Genomic DNA, 18,845 nt, shown 5'->3' on the forward strand with positions numbered 1-18,845 from the left:
GGAAGCTCATTCATCCTTTTTTTTTTTTTTTTTTTTTTACAATTCTGTCAGTTACAGGCATATTTTAAAGCCTCTATGCTCCAGTTAATGATTAATCGATTAGTAAATCCTTCAATAATCAATCAATCCCATTAATTGATTCAGCCCTAATTGAGTTCACATATAACAGCCATGTTGGCCAAGGAGTGGACTAGTTACAAAAAAAAAAAAGAAAATCCAGATTACCAAAAAATGTTATCTTCATAAACAAAAAATTCAACAAATTGATAAAATCGGTTAACCGCCCAGCCCTACTTTAAACTTTTTGTAGTTTTCTGATAAAATTAGTAACTTTTCCAAGAAAGGCATGTTATTTATGTTTTAACGGATGAAAAGTTGTTTGTTTCCAATTTCATCAAAAACATCGAGTGAAATACAATTGTGTTGGATGAACTGCTTAAGTAACACGGTTAAGTCCTGGGTCAGAAATGTCCTTCCAAAATAAGAGTTTAGTCTCCATGGAAACACTTGCAACTTGTAAAAGAAATACAAAAGTAAAATGTTATCCAATTTATAAAATATTGTTTAAACCATATAGAATAATAGAGAAGTGATGAGCTAGAGAAGCTAAATACAGATAAAGAACGACAAAAAGCTTAACCTACTTTAATGTTTGGCCATAAAGCTACACGGGAACATTGTTGTTTACTTTTGCATGAGGACTAATTAATCTCCACCAGCCTCGCAGCTTTGGAAAATAAATCGTCCAGGAGCGCGGAAGGAGAAGTTGAAAAGACAACACCATTAGCTCTTTTGTATTGGCAGCTATGCCAGCTAAGTCCAAAGGAGGAGTTAGTTTACCAACCATGCAGGTGTTTCCAGTTATCGTACAGTAAATAGGGCTGTTTCTTCCAAAACTTGTTCAGCTTGTAGCACGATTGTTAAGAGGATCTCTGTAGGTACATCTAACTGGAAGATGTTGATGGAAACTTTAAAAAAAACAAAATCCCTGCTCCCTAACTTTCATACATGCTGTGTTGGTGTGATTCCTTGCTGCCAAGCCTCCATCTCCATGCTTCTTCCATAGTTCAGCTCAGCTACATCGTCGCCTCCTCAGCAGTTATTCATGCTGCTGCACCTCCTAAGCAATGACTATTATCATATGTTGATCACCAAATTAATTAGTTTGTCCATCAAAAAAAAAAAGCTGAATTAATAGAAATAAACCAGAAATAAGCATATATTGTCTTTGTGGAGTAAAAGTCTGCTGCCCACCTGCATCAAAGTGTTTTAAAAACACAGCAAATACGGTGAAATCTAGAGCTTTGGTTTAACTGAACTTCAATAAATCGTTTTAATTACTTATTTTAAACTTTTGTGCGCTCAATTAAATCTACTTAATATAGTTCCCCAAAGAAAAGTTTCACATCACTCAAAATTAAAATTGGTAAGGTTTGTTGGTTTTTTTAAATAGTTCCTGTTTCAGGGCACAGAACAAACCACAGCTGTCTGAAAACATTAGAGGCGCTGTTATCCAAACAAAAACAGGTCTGGACGTAAAATATAAATCACATAAAGTTCTTCTATATGAGCTTTAAATGGTCTAAAGCTGAAAAGAAACCATAAAAAGCTCCTGTGGAAATAATGAAAATATCTACAGCAGATTGGAATGGATGTTTTTAAGCCCTTGTTGCTTACTGCTCAGTGAACTAAGTAGGACAGGTAAGCTGTTCTTTCAGAGATAAGGCAGACATAGGAAAAGCTAAGCAGAGTTCCTAGAATGCAGTCCATCAGTTTGTGTATCTGGCATGAATTAAAGGCAGGGATGGAGAGAGCGCTGTTTCTGGTTTGGAAGATCGGAGCTGCACGTTCAGATTGTTGGATTTTATTTTTAAAGCAACATTTTGCATAGATAGCATCAAAAGATGTTGAGTTTCTTTTTTTTTGGTTAATTTAGCCCTTTTATATTCAAACAAGATATAAAAGAACAAAACTCAAATTAAAAACTGAGGAAAAATTAAAACAGGAAGAAGAAAGTTGGATGTCATGCAATTTGCAATAAAATAAAATCACTCTGAAGCTTAAGAAAATAAATGTCTTCCATGCAAACTTGCAAAGGTCATATAGATCAGTTTTGTTGCATATCCACCAACACACAGTTTTCAGACTAGTGAGAGAAGAATACTTGATCTTAAAGTTTCTGAAGCAATATTTAAGGAACCGGTAACTGTGTGACCTTTTATTAAAATATCCCTCATGAATGAAATTGGTTCATTTGCATTTGCTTCTTAAGATAACCTGAATTACACAAGTGTGTATTCAGGAGGTGCTCTGACCAGCATAGCAGTTTTATGTGATATTGCTTAAAAGAAAAGATTTCAGTTGGATTTCACAAATGTTTGGAATCCTTATTTAAACATTTTCCCAACATTTACTGACTTAAGAGTTGCAGAACTAAGATACTTTAAACAACCTTTCCTGCCTCTTCTTTTTTTTTTTCTTTTTTTTTTTTTTTTTTATTCTTCATCCCCAGATTTTTGTCCGGTTATGAAAACACTTAGGGAAGGATGAATGTGAATGAAACATATGGGCGTACAAAGCCTGAGGGTTTGGAGACACACACACGCTGGTAATTCAGAACATATTTACCATTTTTCATGATGGTTGGTTCAATTCAGATAGATACAGCCTGTAGCATCTGTTCAAGAAGATGTTTTCAAGGCAGGGTGCTATGAACCAGAGAGATCACAGTTACACCATTTCCCATCTTGCATGTGGCAGATGAAACATTTATAAGGCAGTGCAATGATCGCTGGTTAGTTTAGATATTTTTCAACACAGATTTACTTCTACTTGATGACTACAAATATTTATAAATGGAAATGAGGGAAAAGGAAATGCAAAAACATTCATTTAGTTTTAATTTCTTTTAATTTTTCTTGTCACGAGCCCGCCAACACTATATTTTTCCCACTGATTTGTTATTTTAATTTATTTTTTAGGTCCTGGTAGCTTCAGTTCTTACTGACACCAACTCACCTTGTTCTGACATTCTTGATGCTTCAGGTCTAAGCAGGAAAACAACCCAATAGGGAATGTGGAGTGAAGGCATGAATGAGCAGCAGCTCGATAGGACTTAGACATAAAGTCAAATTAGTGAGCTAAACTGACTTGCTCCTGTTTAAGTATAGCAGGTGCTCCATCTTCTGCAGTTAATTAAGGGAGATGGCAGTATTAGCACATAGAGTACCTGTCGCCTGTCACATTCAGATCGTCGGATGTTTTTCCAGGCAGCGATGTTGTAACATAAAAAATTTTACTCAGGATCATAATTGATATGATGGGTTTTGCATGTTATTTCAGAACCCAGAAAAGTGACAACTTCCGAGTAAACCCCTGATTGCAAAATGTTGGGATCATAACAAACTGCTGTTTTAAAAGGTGTTTTATTTATCAGAAAAAACCCAGTTCAGATCGACAGCCCAGATATGACATTTTAATTTTTGCGTCAGTTCTGTTGCTATCGCACATGCACACCTGTGGACCTGCTCTCCCTCCTATTAGAGAGAAGCTGTGAGCTTTGATAAGGCTTTTTCCTTTTTAGCTTAAACACCACATCATCACAGTCGCTTAGATATGTCTTAAGAGAGAGGGAAAGAGTTTACCCAGGAGCTGCATTAATATATGAAATCCTTTTGTATGATGTGAACTTAAGATATGTACTGGTTCTATGCCCCGATCTCCCAAAGGTTCATGCAAAAAGCAGCCCTCGGAGACTGTCTGGTAAAACGCAGAGAAAAGATAAAAGCTGGTTGGTTTGGTGGGGGATTCCTTTTGGTCTGCTCCCATTTATTATGTTGACATATCAGGTTGTATGATGTCTCCAGGAAATCCACTTTTGCTCTTTGAGAGTTTATATAACAAAGCTGTATCAGAAGCTGATATGAGAACGTCTTCTATTGATGAACCATATGGAGTTGGAGCAAATATATTAAAGTGATTCACTGGAAAGACTCTCTTTGCTTTAGGCTACAGCTGCAGAAGGTGCCTCACCAGTAGCACATCATTACCACGTCGGTAATCGTGCCTATGTGCTCTGCATGAACTGAACCGTGTAGACTGGTTAGATAGTTAAGATTTATCTGAGGCACTCACGTTGCAAAAAGCCACACATACTGTAATTGCAGAGCTCTTTGAAAATGGCATCACATTAGTGGATGCCAGTCAATTGTACATAACAGGTTCTGCTACCATGAGATTGCTAGAGTAATTGAATAAATGGGAAAAAAGAACCCCGTACGTTTTATAGACAGCTGTAGATAACAGCTGCTGGTAATAATAATACCCAAATCTATGTGTGAGATAAAATATTTTTTCACTAAATAAAAAAAGCATGTCATTTACTGGGAACACATTAAAAGATTTTGCCCTAGCTAAAAAACGGTCATTTTGCTGAACATTAGGGAACAACAACAAAAACATGTTCCAATTCTACCTTCAGTTCCAGTAATGCCTGTCAGTGACTGTTGGTTATTGTTGTCTCATTTTCCCATATAGGCCAAAGCAAACTGTTTACTCCAAGTCCAATTTCTTCTCTTGACATTTTTTTAAGGTGAATAAATTTTTGTCAAATGGACAAAACCATTTAAATAAAGGGTAAATGTGGTTTAAACGTGAAAGTTCAAAAGTTGTCCACGCAACAAAGATATTTCTGGATGTCTTAATTTGGTCATGTTTGTAACTAACCCATTAGTTATAAATATTTTTCTTTAAAACTCTCTATATTTTCTTTATTCTTCCAAATCCCTTCATTTTAACCCTTAAATATAATTTCACAGAACATAACCAATCCTTTTGGGTTTTCCATATCTCTGAAATAATCAGAGATGTCAAAAAATATATCTATTGAGACAAAAAAAATCAAACATATGCTAATTATGCTTTATTAAAATTCTATTCAAAATGTTTAATAGAAAAAAAAAACCCATCTGAGTGCAATAACACTTGGAAGAGCATGTATTACCGGTGAAACAAATGCACTGCTGGTCCACTTAGCTGTTCCTAAACCTAAAGTGTCTTACATAACAAAGAAAAAAGCTCTAGGAAGGAAGTATCAGGTGAAACTGACACAACATTTCAGGCTTGGTGCTTAGATTAGCCAGTCCTAATCATAATGCATATACTAGCTCTTATTATCAAATAAATGTACAGCCTTAGAAACATCATTGTATGGAGTTCTTATAAAGATTCCATAGCAGGTTCTCACTGTTTTTATGTCTTTGCTTTAGGAAGTATTTTAACAATTAAGGAATGATTTAGGTGATGTTTTGTGCATTTAGTTGTTCCCTCTTTCTCCACAAACCTGACCTTGATTCTCACTGTTTATCGCTCCATTTTGCAGCAAGACTGGTTATCATCTCAGCAAATTAGTTTAAATAAACAAAAGATTTGATACATTTATATATTTTCTTTTATCAGAAGGTAAACCTTAAAAGTGGGAGACATAACTAACTATAGGACTTTTGTATTCAGAACATAATCTGTTGTCTTTGCTCAAACGGGGTGCAAGGGAAAAAAAATAATTGAGTTTGAATTGGTTATGCCTGAGGCTAAGTGCTAAAACAAATCTTTAAATGAAATTTATTACAAGCGGGGTTACCGTGCCCAGGTGTTATTGAATTCATTTCTCATTCTGACCCGATTTAGAACGATAACGGTAATAAGTGAGACTGGCAGAAAAGATGACAGTGACATTGCACATCATGGATTCCCTTCAAACAGATTAAAATGCAGTCAGTCTCAATGGCTTAATTGATCCATGCAGGTGGTGTCTTTTCTTTCAATTGTTCCCCTCAGCAGGGTGTGTTATCGTTTTCTTGAATAAATCCATCTGCACCGATGGAGTCAATTTCTCAAATGCAAAGAATTTCTTCCCCATTTAGATGTATTTAAGTATCACGCATAAGAAAACGCAGCACCTCGTTAAAAAGGTTTCCATGAGACAAATAACAGGGAGATGTTCCTTCTTTAAGTTGTTTGCATTCAACCAAGGACAATTTAGGGGGGCTGTGTGGTTTGAGGCAGTTCACTGCTCTTCACTGTAAGTGCAAGGTTGATGAGACCCCCTCCTCCACCCACCACCACCACAACATACCTTCATACCACAGAAATTAATGAGGAAAATGAAGCTAATGAGATAACAAGCACAAGATGGAGAAACGGGCTGATCTGACGCGTCCTCCCGGTTATTTGGCAATATCTAGAGGCGTCACCGGGCCACAGACTCTCATTTTCTTCCTGTCATATTCAATCAGCGATTCCTGCCTAAAAATAAAAAGCGAATCTGTGGCGTGACCATGACCAGCAGGACATTTGGTGTGGCTGGTCTGCTCACTTTATTTATTTTTTTTGATAAGGCTTTCATGGCCGATGGATCATGTGGTAGCATGAATGTTTCAGTCTAAAGACACACACAGTAATTATTAGTAATGATGATGCGGTTTCATAAAGTACGTTGCTCAGTGGAATAAATGCTGTGCCTGAAATGTTTCCGTGAGCGTCTTCCGTTGTAGATAATTAGCAGCGTAAAGTAATGAGGTCAGTGGTAATGGTCATTTCTCTTTACATGCTTTTGTCCTGATGAGTGACAACCCTAACTTCTCCTAATTAAGCCAGTTTTTTTCTGCACATCTGTGTACCTGGATCATTTCTAAGGAGCCAGGTAAGGTAGTAGGTCATCAGTGTATTTAAATACCAGGCTGTTATGTGGTAGGGATTAATGTACTGAGTGATAAGGCCTTTAAAACGGTGCATTACATAGCAGTTTGCAAATGAACTCGAGATGGGGACTGTACACTGAATTAGGAAGTGATTTAATATACTACAACATTTAAGTGCTGTTTGCCATTTGTTTTGCTGAATTGTTCAATTGCAGCAAGGCTCTGTGAACGGCTGCAGAGAATCCAGAATCAATGTGTTGTTTGAGAAAATGAACTGCAACATTAATTAGGCTGCGGAAGTATTAGGAATGTTCACTTTGTCAAATCAGACTACGTTACAGACAAAACTTCTCATGTTCCTGTGACGGCTTGCCTCTTACAAGCTCTCACAGCGTAATGGCTGTAATTCTCACAACTATAACTGCATTTTTGGTTTACATCTAAAACACAAGAAGGCTGTGCATCCACCAGTTTAATTAATTATAAACCTAAAGAAATAATTTAGATAGCAAAGTACCAGTTAACTGGTGTGCTTAGATGTTTTTTAGTATTCCTGGAAACATAATGATTTCAACCTTTTGAGTTGAAAATTTGTAGTTCAGGCTCAGAGTAAAATATAGATGATGATGCTATGTTGCCCTATTCTGTGTGAGTTTCTTTAGCTTTTCTTTTTACTCTCAGTTAATGTTTTACATTAGATTGAAGCAACTTTAGTTAATCAGCTTCACTTCTGGAATTTAGGTTATTTTTGTGCTCTGAAAAGCACAGTTTGAGTTGTTAGGCAAGCATCTGTTGACACTGGAACTGACAACACCAAACCACAACACTGCAAAATTGCACCATATATATTAATGCTCTTAACTTCCATATCAATGCTTTTTTTTTTTTTTTTTTGCACCATGTTTTTTATACTCCCTCACTGTTTACATTTGATAACTGCTAAAATAATATACTCAAATATATTTTCATATGCTAATATCAAATTGATTTTTAAAAATGTGGTATTGATCTATTTTACTTTCAAAATCTTGTGAAATTTCATCGTTCTGTTACAAACTCTCGTGATATTTTGCAAATTCTTGTGAGATATTGTTATATATATATATATATATATATATATATATATATATATATATTGTAAATAGATCAATACCGCGTCAATATATCAACATATAAAAATATGGCAAAATTTCGTGAATTTTCAGGGGATTTCGTAGCATAACGATGACATATAGCAATATTTCATTAGTAAAAGAGATTGATATGGTGTTTTTAAATGGCAATATATCAGCATATGAAGATATTGTGATATTTTAATGTATCAATATTTTTTTTCCTCGTCTTTAGAAGTTTTTAAGTCTGTAAAAAAGACGTTTTTGAGGAAGAAGAAGAAGTAGTATATATATATATTTTTTTAGACTTTAGAAACTCATAAGCTGATCAAATATCTGGTTAAATATCGGTGGGGTGGCTGATGTCCGATATTCAGTTTTAAGGCCGATACAGGCCGATACCGATAGGGGGCCGATTATATCGTGCAATATTCTATACACTCAGTGTATACAAAATGACAATAAAAGTTGTCTAAAAGAAGTTGTAAAAGGAATAATAAGACTTTTCTACAGAGATTCTTTGACCGAACAGTGTGTAGACTTAATAATAGTAACAATAATAAGTCAGAGAGGTCTTGACGAATGAAAAAAGTCAGTTTTTGTCTCACCTGTTGTTTAAAATATGACATAGCCTTCATTACTACTATCCGCTGTTTTCTTGTGACATAGAAATGGTGGTTAAGGAGAAATAAAAATTTATTTTGGTCTTATCTGTATCAACCCATTCCCCCAAATCAAATACATGACTACAAAGTAACAAAATGAATATTGTCAGTGCCATGCAAATCTGTAAATTAGTGTTGAGGCGTAATACCACCAGAATAGGCATTAATGATGGGATGCATTTTGTATTTCTCCCAAACAGAGCTTTTTATTCAAAGAAATAAAAATATGTTTTATTCTTATCTTTACAATAAATACATTTTTAAGATGCAACCACTGCTGTTTTACTGCATGGGATAATGTTATTGAACTGGAAACTGTATTTTCTTTTCCGTTTTAGCTTGAATTTATTCATTCAAGCTGAATAGTACAGTTTCAGTATCATTTATTTGCTTCCTATTTTTCATAAATATGATGAAACCATGATGCTGCTTCTATTGTGTTTTACTGATGGGATAAAATGAATATACTGGAAAATGTTATACTGTCACAGAGCTATTTATGCAAACCTAAAAATGTGTTTTGGTGTCATCTGTCCATTAAATGTTCCCCAATAGCCTTTTGTTGACTGTGATCTTTTGGTAATGCTTTCATTCAGAGCAACATTGCTCTATTTCCCGTTTTTTTTCAACTGCTATTAAATGTAATGAAATATTATTCTTGATCACAGAAAGTGTGAGCAGTTGTTGTTGTTGTACTTTTGCGGCCACAGCTCCTCCATCCTCAACAAATGTGTCTTTGTGTTCTGGTTTTCAGATTGATCCTAAGGTTGCCTTTCCCCGACGGGCCCAGCCTAAGGTAAGAATGAATTTCTCCCTTAACAGTCCTCCTAGAAAATGATCATACTTCATTTTGCCTGCTAAGTTTTATTGTGCTTACACAGCCTTCAAATAGGGACACAAACATCACGGCTGCATGCGCTGTTTTCAGCTTGGTTCTGTTGTTTAACCAAAGCGGTTAAAGCTACAAATGAATGAGGGAAACTTTTCACCAGGAATAAAGGATCTGTTTTTTTTTTATTTCTGCGTTTTACCATGCTGTGGCGTCTTGTTTTCCTCATTGTGCTGGTTTTCGGTTTCTGCAGCTTTATTCAGCAGCGGTATAAGTCGAGCCTTCCTGTCTGTTTAAGGCAGTTTGTAAGATATTCTTATAGGCTGGATGAAAATAATCAAGATCCCCCTGTCTTTTGTTTGCTGTTAAAATGTCGGTGGTAGCACACAGTAATATAAAAGGGCAAGTTTTATTTTTAACTGATTAGGCTGATATTTGCCTGAATACATTTTCTTTTCTGAGCTGAATGGAGACTCCCAGCTGACAGTGATGAATTACACTTACTGGCTGAATTACAAGTCGAAGTTCTTTTGTCACATCCGGAGTTGAATGAGACTGAATGACATGAGTGATTTAGAAATATCTTTATTGTGCTGTATGCATGCAGAAATTGTCACAATTAGCACTGAAACAATGGGTGATTGAAGAAATAAGCCATATTCCAATCATGCAGGAACTGTCACACAAGCTCCTCATGATGCGTATTATCTTTTCTTTTCTTGATTACTGGTCTTGAGCGGTTCTGTCGACAATTAAATATTCAGCATGTGCAGATGGCACGGTGGAGTAGTCAGGGGCTTTGTTGACATGCCCCCTCATACCATCCACCGGCGATGAATGTGCGAGGCTATAGCGCAGTGCACTGTAGCACCATTCAGCATCGCTTTCGGGGTTTTTTTTTCTACCTAAACCAGGAGGAAATCAATAATAGATTTTCTCCTTTTCCCCCGGATCACAGAGAGGGGCATTGTTAAAGACTTGTTCGCGTTTCAAAATAAGGAATTGGCAGTGGAGGCTTTGAGAGTCAGAGCACCCTGTGACTTAAGCATATCAGTGCCTGGCTGTGGAACCACCTGCATTTTTTTCCACTTTTTCTTACTGGGCAAGGCTATCGACTTAACTTCATCTCATCCGAGCTTTGCTAATAAAAGCTGAAGGTGCAGTACAACAACTCTGGTGTTTGACGACGCATTCAATTATTAGATGAACAAGTGATTCAGCTTGCTGTGTCAGTTTATGTTTTTATTTCTTTTTAATCATGATACCAACTTTTCAAATAACTTAAAGGAAAGAAGAAGTTATTTTCAGAAACATCTTTTCCATAACTGGCACTTTAATGTCATTGTGTGAGCGGTACAACGATGATATGTTAACTAGCCATGAAACAAGCTTTTTAGGACAGAATTATGGTTTCATTGAAAGTGGACTATAAAAGTTTCTGGATTAAATCCAATCCTGGTTTGTACTTTAGGTTCAGCTGATTTAAGACTTTTGAAAGAAGTCCCATTCGGATGTTCCTATTTTTAAAGTCTTCTCTGTCTAGAATGAGCTTTCTTTTGTCCCTTTGTTTGCCTCCACTGTCTGCCTGCTTGGCTGCTTATGCAGTGGTTGAATAGGTTGCCTTTTTGTTTAAAGAAGCTTGGCTTGGCAGGTGCCTGAGTAGCTTGGGCGTTCAGGGAGCAAATCATCTCAGGAGTTAACTACAACTTCAAACCTGGCCAATGACCTCTCACGGCTCAGTGCAGCAATATGGTAAAACTATACAGTATGTACGTCACGTAGCGCAGTGCTGAAAAAGGGAGGGAGGTGAAGGTGAACAAGGAGGACATTTCACTGTAAACAAGCGCGGAGTTTTGCGGCGGGATGACAGGATAGAGAAAAAAACAGCAACTTGTATGAGCAGACATTCCTTGCACTGCCTCGCAATGTGGACGACGGAGATTCCGAAACATTGAACTTTTTCAACCTAGTGTCACAACAAAAAACAAAGCTGAATGTGTTTTATATTTTTGATGTAGTTGAGCAACACAATGCATCTTTGGATTTAGCTCAAGACTTTGACTAGGCCATTCTAACCCAGCAGAACAGAGGTCCTTTAAATTGTCGTGTCAAATGCCGTGTGGGTGAACTCGACTGGCACCACAGAGCAACCAGAGCAACGACCAAGGATGCTGAAAATCAAATAAACCAGCATCACATTTCATTGATTGTTTCAGCGAAAGCTGTACTTTATTTTACATGCTACATCACCATATACATATTTCTGTTCTCACTTTCCTCCAAAGAGTTTCCTTTTCAATACCTTGTGTTATATTTAAAGAGTGTTTAAGATTGTGATTCCATTTACATTAAAAGATGATATATACTTCTCTTGTTGTTTTCTTCTGCGTATTATATATGCAGTCTGAGTTGAAGTCTCACCTGAATCTCATGATAATGACAAATTGGTGATAAAGAATGGATTCTTGAAACATTAGTTCAGATATCTGCCCAGTTAATCCTGGACAGGGCAGTGACTACACTCAGACTTTAATGCCAAACTCAAACCTGAAGCTTAAACATCAAGTTATTACCATCAATCAGTCAAAATGACATTTTAGATTTTAGAGATTTAATTTAATAATCTAAATCTAAAAAAAAAAAAAAAAAAACTAATTAAAAAAATTATGCAGCTTCTCAGTGGCACAGTGGGTAGCACTGCTGCCTTGCAGCAAGAATGTTCTGGGTTCAATTCCCGGCCCATGGTCTTTCTGCATGGAGTTTTCATGTTCTCCCTGAGCATGCGTGGGTTCACTCTGGGTACTCCGGCTTCCTCCCACAGTCCAAAAACATGACTGTTAGGTTAATTGGCTTCTCTACAGTCCCCTTAGGTGTGAGTGTGTGCGTTGTCATGTTTGTCTCTGTGTGTTGCCCTGCGATGGACTGGCGACCTGTCCGCCTCTCGCCCATTGTATAGTGGAGATAGGCACCAGCACCCCTCGCGACCCCACTCGGGATAAGCGTGCTAGAAAATGGATGGATGGATGGATAGTTTAATAATCTATAATCTGATCAGCGTCCATCTAAACAACTCTTAAGATAGTGCCATTTGGATCAGGGCATGATGGTGGTTTTGTTTCACGTCGGCAGAAGAACAAAACTTGCGTGTTTATTTTTGGAGAATTTGTCGACTCTGCAAACATCAGAGAGCTTCTTCTCTGAATAAAACTTAGTGCAAAGGATTTAAATTTCAATATATATAGTTATTTAGCTTTCAGAATACGTTCTTCTTTTAATCCAAGCACATCTCAGTCCAATTGAGTTATTTAGTGCATGTCAACAAAGCCACTGTCGCTGGCAGCTAACAATCAAGCATCAGCATTGGGCACACTACCATTAAGGCTCGATGGTGCTTTAGCGTGTCAGTCACTACTCTGCTGAGGGCACGTGACCTCACTTCAAAAGAGCATAAAGAAAGAACATTATCAGTGTTTAGAAATTGATGGTTTATGTTCATTGGTCCAACAGAAATAGACTCAATCCATATTCCTGATAGAGGAGGGCCGTCCATCAGGTAACAGCGCTACGAAGCAAGTGGGAATTACAGCATCGACTAGAATAGCTTTTATGAGTGACACAGAGGAAAAGGCACGGGTGACGGATTCTGTGTGAATGAGGGCTAAGAGCGTGGCCCAGTTGAGGTGACAAAGGAGGTAATCTACCGAACATGTGCAGACAATAAATCAAATTTACTGACAAATTTTGCAGAGCCTGTCCATACAGTCATCCACACACGTCAAGGGAAAGGAATCTGTCATTGTGACCTTGTTCACGTTACAAAAGTCTGTACAAGGTCGGGAGGTCTGATCTAATTTTCATGCTAGTAAACATGGGGAGGACCAATTTGGGCATGAAGGCACTGCAGTTGTATGCTTTAGAATGTACTATACGTCAGGTTCCTGTTGTGTCTGTTTCTCTTGTATCTCCCACATTAATGTCATTCTCAATTAAATTAGGAATTGAAGGACCTGTCTAAGAGCAAGGGGAAAACACAACAACACAGCATCTAAGTTACTGAGCTCCTTTCAGATGTCCCTGTAACAGGTGGACTTTCCCCCTTAGTCTTATTGATCTGACACACCAACTGGTGTCTCACCCTCTGCACCATTATTAGGGTGTGATAGAATTTAAGCAGGTTTACATTTAAAAACTTAGGATTTTCTTTATGGTCAGTGCTGGTAACTTTGATCAGAACCCTGTCAAAGTAAAGAGCTAAGGGCAGGAGGCAATACCAACGCTTTGACTGATTAGCTGCACAGTGCTATAGTGTGCAGCAAGAAGCTCCAGTTTACAACAATTGTCCTATTAAGACACTTTATTGAATAAATTCAGTCAAATCATCCAAAAAGACTGGTTAAAAGTTTTCTATCTACAGAAACCCAGCTGATGGTATCGAGTCATTGACTGTAAAGAATTCGCTCCTGTTGGATTAGCTTGTAGCAACAGTGGACAGTTGCTTGCATTGTGTCATTGACTTTGTAGCAAACCCTCACACTGAACATGCATGCAGTGACAGTGGAGAGGAAAACTCTTTCAGCAGGAAGAAACCTCCAGCAGAACCAGGCTCAGTGTGAGCAGCTTTTGGCAGACATACCAAAGAAACACAGATGCACTGATCCAGGAATACTTTATATGTTACAAATACTATTGTTAGCTAGCTCCATAGGAGGCTCTCTTTATGAAAGAAACTATTAAGCAGATGAGTTTGGGCTGTTTTTTTTAGTTCAAACGGATTGAACAAAACAAGTTTGTCATTTAAAAATGTAAGCCAGTAGCTACCAAAAAAAAACCAGAGTAAACACTGAATAACGGGTCTAACTGTCTCATCCATGACATGAAGTTGTTAATAATGGCAGCCCAGCTGATCCCTCCCTTCAGGAGGTGATGGCTAAACAGAACAAAGGCCAGATGTGGCTACTATGCCAAGAAAAAGCAGAGGGAACATAAAGAAAATCGTTTAAGGAACTAATAATGACTCTGACCTTTGTAATGGCCCTACAAAGTCAATAAGAAAATACTCAAAAGGCACAAAGGTATCGGTTTGATTACCTAGTTTGGTTTACCAATCAGTTTACAAATGTAATTTGTTTTAATTGACACAGATTTTTTTTTCAGTTTGGGCAAAGTAACTACCCCAAAACTTTAAACTGCATCATCATCTTTATCCCTCCGCTTTCTGCTGCATTCCTCGGTCTTTATGATGTTTACTGAACTTTTCTAATAAAACCCCTGATAGCTTCACTGGGCAGCTAATATTGAGTTAAAACTACACACAGGTGGGGTCTAGATTTTATTTCAGGGCATCAGAACATGGGGGCTTAAATGCCACACTTAAAATTTCCTCTTATACCATTGCATACCATGCACCATTTTCCTCCCACTTTAAAGCAATGTGCTACTTTGGTCTACTTTATTGTCAAAATAAAAGAATTGGGGAAAAAAAAACTCTTCTGCTTTTGCCCCTTATACAGTATTTAAAGCCTACATTTAAGAATCATGTTTATGCATGATTTGAAGAATCTTCTGTTTTTGTGTCCATTTGCACTACAATATCTGTAAAGGGCACAAAGAGGAGATAACCACTTGGGCCGCCATTCAGAGAAAACAGGCAGAGGAAAGGCACACCATCAGATATGTTACAAATAAACAATGTCCTCCAGCCTTTGCTTATCTGACATTTATTTATTTTTACATTTTGGGTTATAAATAGAGGCTGTGCTTACAAATAAAAAAAGTCAACAGTATCAATATAGGCTGGCCCACAAATATTCAGAGATTAGTTTGCATCTGAGGATGATTGACAGGTGCGAATGAAAGGATTAAACAATCATGATGTGATGCACAATGCTTTATGCACATTCATTTATGCCTCGCCTCCTCCTCGTCTGTCTGGGGATAGCCAAGGCTTTGTGAGATGGGGAGCTGGACGAGGCTATAGAATGCCAGGATTCCTCTGCAAAGGTTTCAGCATCTTAGCATTTAGTTCCACACCAACCAAACACTTCTTTATCCACCGGCTTACCGGCAAAAGGCAATCATAGTGCATGCTGGTCCCTGCTGTGGATGCTTGGTTAGGATTTATTGGTGCTGTTATTTAACATGGATACAAACACAGATAAGATGAGCAAAAATTCATCCACGACACGCATTGCTTTCCTCTCCAAAGCATTGTTGGAAGTTCCACCCTGAGTTCACACCTGGAAATTGCTTAGCAGATGTGATAAGTGGCTGGAAAGTGTAAAAAAACAGAGGATTATCGTTTTCATGAGATGCAACAGGCTGCTTGGACTAATAGCTGTGAAGTAATTGTAAGGTGTGAGTGATCAATGGCTCCTCGAGGAGAATTGGACACATCTTGGTGCATATTATGCAGTTATCAGAGTAGATGCTTAAAGCTTTTCCTAATATCTATATTTTTTGTTTCTATAATTGGAGGTTTTCCATTTATAATGAGTCATTCTTTAAGTATTTCTCCACAAACAGGTGTGTTTTCAACATCTTGGTTTTGTATAGCTTTATTAAACCTCACACACGTACCCCGCCTGCATGTTTTAGTTTTGCAACTGTGTAGAAAAAGTTGTAAAGCAGACAGAGATGAGATAATCCACTGTCTCCTTGCCTCATTGTTTGATATTTTCCAGTAAGACTCCAACTGAAACACGTAAATGAGGCTCGCTCAGTTTTCTTTGCCTCATTTTTATTTTTTTTTTGTCTTTGAGGAATCAAAGACGGTTTCTCCCGACATCGCTTCGAGATTTACCACTCAGCTGCCGGCGTCATTACCGCTGCTGCCGCCGCTGGTTTTGTTTCTCACAGTGCAGTCACACACAAGCATAACATGTCCCAGCATGATTTTAATTGCCAGTGGGACTGTGGCCACTTCAGTGGGAGATGAGTTCTGATGGCTTGTTATGGAAATGAAAGGAGGGAGCTGCTTTGATTTACAGAGCACTGGGCGTGACCCTCTCGTCACACCTTTCAGAGGGATTTGCCTCGTAGGCCGGGTCACCTCTGTGACCCGCTGCGTGGACTTTGGGACACGGAGCGAAGGCTCTGTTGTTGCATAAATCGATGTGTGCTGTTGAGAAGCGGCTGTAACAACACTTGCAGGATGTTTATTTTGTTCGCATTGACACATCTTTCCTTAAACCGTACGAATCCAGCTCTAGGGAAGAGAGCCAAGTGATTACAGTAATAACAATAACAACACAATCAACGTTTAGGATGGATAATAAGCCAGAAAAAAAACAACATTAAAGCCCCATTTAAATCTTACTTTCATGTGCCACAACTGTTTAATGTGGTTTTGTGTTCTCCCTCTTTCTCTTCCTGCCACCCACCTGTTCTCGTCACATTCTCTTTTTCTTCTGTCTGTTTTCCTCTGAATGGCAAACTGACCAGTACGCACCTCCTCCCCATGTCTGCATACCACAGATTTCTCCCAGGGACTCTGTGTGCTTTTGGTGTGGAAGAACAAAAATGCCAGGTTTTGTGAGGTTACAGGTTTAGAAATATCTGGATGGAACCAAGTTGGACTTAGATTCTGTCCTGCTTTCTATTGTGTGAAAATCAAAGCAGTGTAAGTACAGCATTATGTATATACAGCTCTTATGCTGCAGCTGCAAATCTCACTCAATATGTTTTTGGAAATGTTGTAGGTGATTTTGATAGTTTTTTTCTTTAACCATATTGTGAAGCTTTTCTTTTAGCTGTAAGTTTCCACAAATTAGGCTTTTCTCAAAGAACAAAAACACGGACAAGGGCTTGTAGCATATTAGGAAGACAGAAAACAGGTTAAAGAAGGTAATCTTGTCAAATGAGACCAAACCTTGACTCTTTTTCCACATGCAAAACATTAATGGAAAAAGCAGAAATCTAACATTATATCCCAGTGTTAAATAGAAACCGGTGGAGAAAGTGTAATGGTGCTGGACTGCTTATGACAGGGAAGTGGGTTGCAGTTGATAGGGAGATTCAGAAATTCTTTAAAGTGATAGTAAATATTGTTGTGAGTCACAGGGATTGAGTTGCTGTAGATTTTAAAACTGCTGTCAGAAAGGGTCTGCCTTACAGTGGATCAAAAGAAGCCTTTTACTGAAGACACTTATTCCCCTTTCACCTGTATAAAACCTGTTTTAACCCGACAACAATCAGTTTTTAGTGTCAGAGGGAACAGCTCACTGACACGGGTCTACCCATGTCAAACCAGTCTGCAAGCAATCGCTGTTAAAATTGCCTTGGTTCTGATCGGCATGCAGTGGGAACACCAGACCCGGTTTGATCCGCTCAATTACGTGACACTATTGAAGTCAACGTATGGACGTAAACACACTGCTCCGGTCACATCTGATCTAAGAATCCAAACAACTCTGTTTACATTTGATCAATATGGTGCAGCACTGGTAAGATGGATTCAGACAGTTAAAAGAGCAAAATAATAAAGAATAGACTCTGGCTCCCGTCCATGTTGCTCTCCATTATTTACTTCCCTGATTTCCGTCGCACTCTCGACATCATCAGCGCTCACCCAGCCTGATGCCGTCATCAGACACGTAGTGGTGGGGGGACAGTGGCCGTGCAGCTTGCCAGCAGGGGGTCAGACTCTGCTTTTATTCAAATGGGAAAAGAGAAAAAAATCCGATAATTAGCGGGTTAACCCGGTTTTGAAAAACCTGGGTTTTCAGCGGGATAGCAGCTTTTGTTTCTTACCAGTCTTCTGAAGAAGATGCTGATATCAGCGAAAACCTTTCAGCTGCACGGCATCTAAATGCTACTCCAACATGCAGTCACCTTGAAAAGCTTTCTATGGTGGATGTTCCCCTTCTAGCATAACACATACATTCAGAAAATAGATGGTTTACATCAGAGTCTATCATTGCTCTAGAATGGTCTGATCAAAGCCTGTGTTTAGCTGAGATTCTTAGGCTGACCATTTATATTTACTAGACTTTGGGGAGTTTTGCAAAAAAAGAATTAGGAAATATTTTGGTGTCTGTGCGAGTCAATCTCATAAAACGAATATAAAACCACATCAAGGTTTGTTGATGTAAAGCGACAAAAACTTGGAAAAGTTAAAAGGGAATGATTACTTTTATAAGCCACTAGATGTTGTCTCCATTCGAATGTTTCTTTTTTTTTTGCTTTGTCTGTCATTGTCATTCTTCTTCACTGCGTCTCATGTCTCACCCTCTCTCTTCAATTTTCTGCACTTTGTTCTTAGTCTTTAAAGATTACAAGGCCTTGTAAATCCAGTCTTGTGCCTTGCTCAGTTATTTGATCTAGATTTAGCAATATGATATTCCCCTCCTCAAAATGATCCTTATTTTAAATGACACAGCTCACTGCTGGGAAAATGAAACCGCTGTAGCTGCCAGTCCCTTTGAATGTCCCTGCGAGTTTATTAAAAGCACCAGCTTCCCGTTCCAACTCAGATCCGCGCAGCTGCACGAGTCGGAGAGAATATTCAAGGACAAAAGTCTACAGTGCAATGCATCAGAATGCT

General features: G+C 38.1%; 1 protein-coding gene across 8 annotated transcripts in view; it reads left to right on the top strand.

Moving 5' to 3' along the window:
* Nucleotides 1-18,845, top strand: part of msi2 (musashi RNA binding protein 2) — a 357,407-nt gene that overhangs the window by 5,035 nt on the left and 333,527 nt on the right. For all 8 annotated transcript variants that reach the window (XM_015391454.1, XM_015391455.1, XM_015391459.1 and 5 more), the window contains one exon: nucleotides 9,230-9,271. In XM_015391454.1, coding sequence (XP_015246940.1) covers nucleotides 9,230-9,271 — 42 coding nt within the window. The remainder of the gene's footprint in view (nucleotides 1-9,229; nucleotides 9,272-18,845) is intronic.

This window comes from Cyprinodon variegatus, unplaced genomic scaffold (genome assembly GCF_000732505.1).
Source record: "Cyprinodon variegatus isolate N-32 unplaced genomic scaffold, C_variegatus-1.0 Scaffold542, whole genome shotgun sequence".
Taxonomy (NCBI): Eukaryota; Metazoa; Chordata; class Actinopteri; order Cyprinodontiformes; family Cyprinodontidae; genus Cyprinodon; species Cyprinodon variegatus.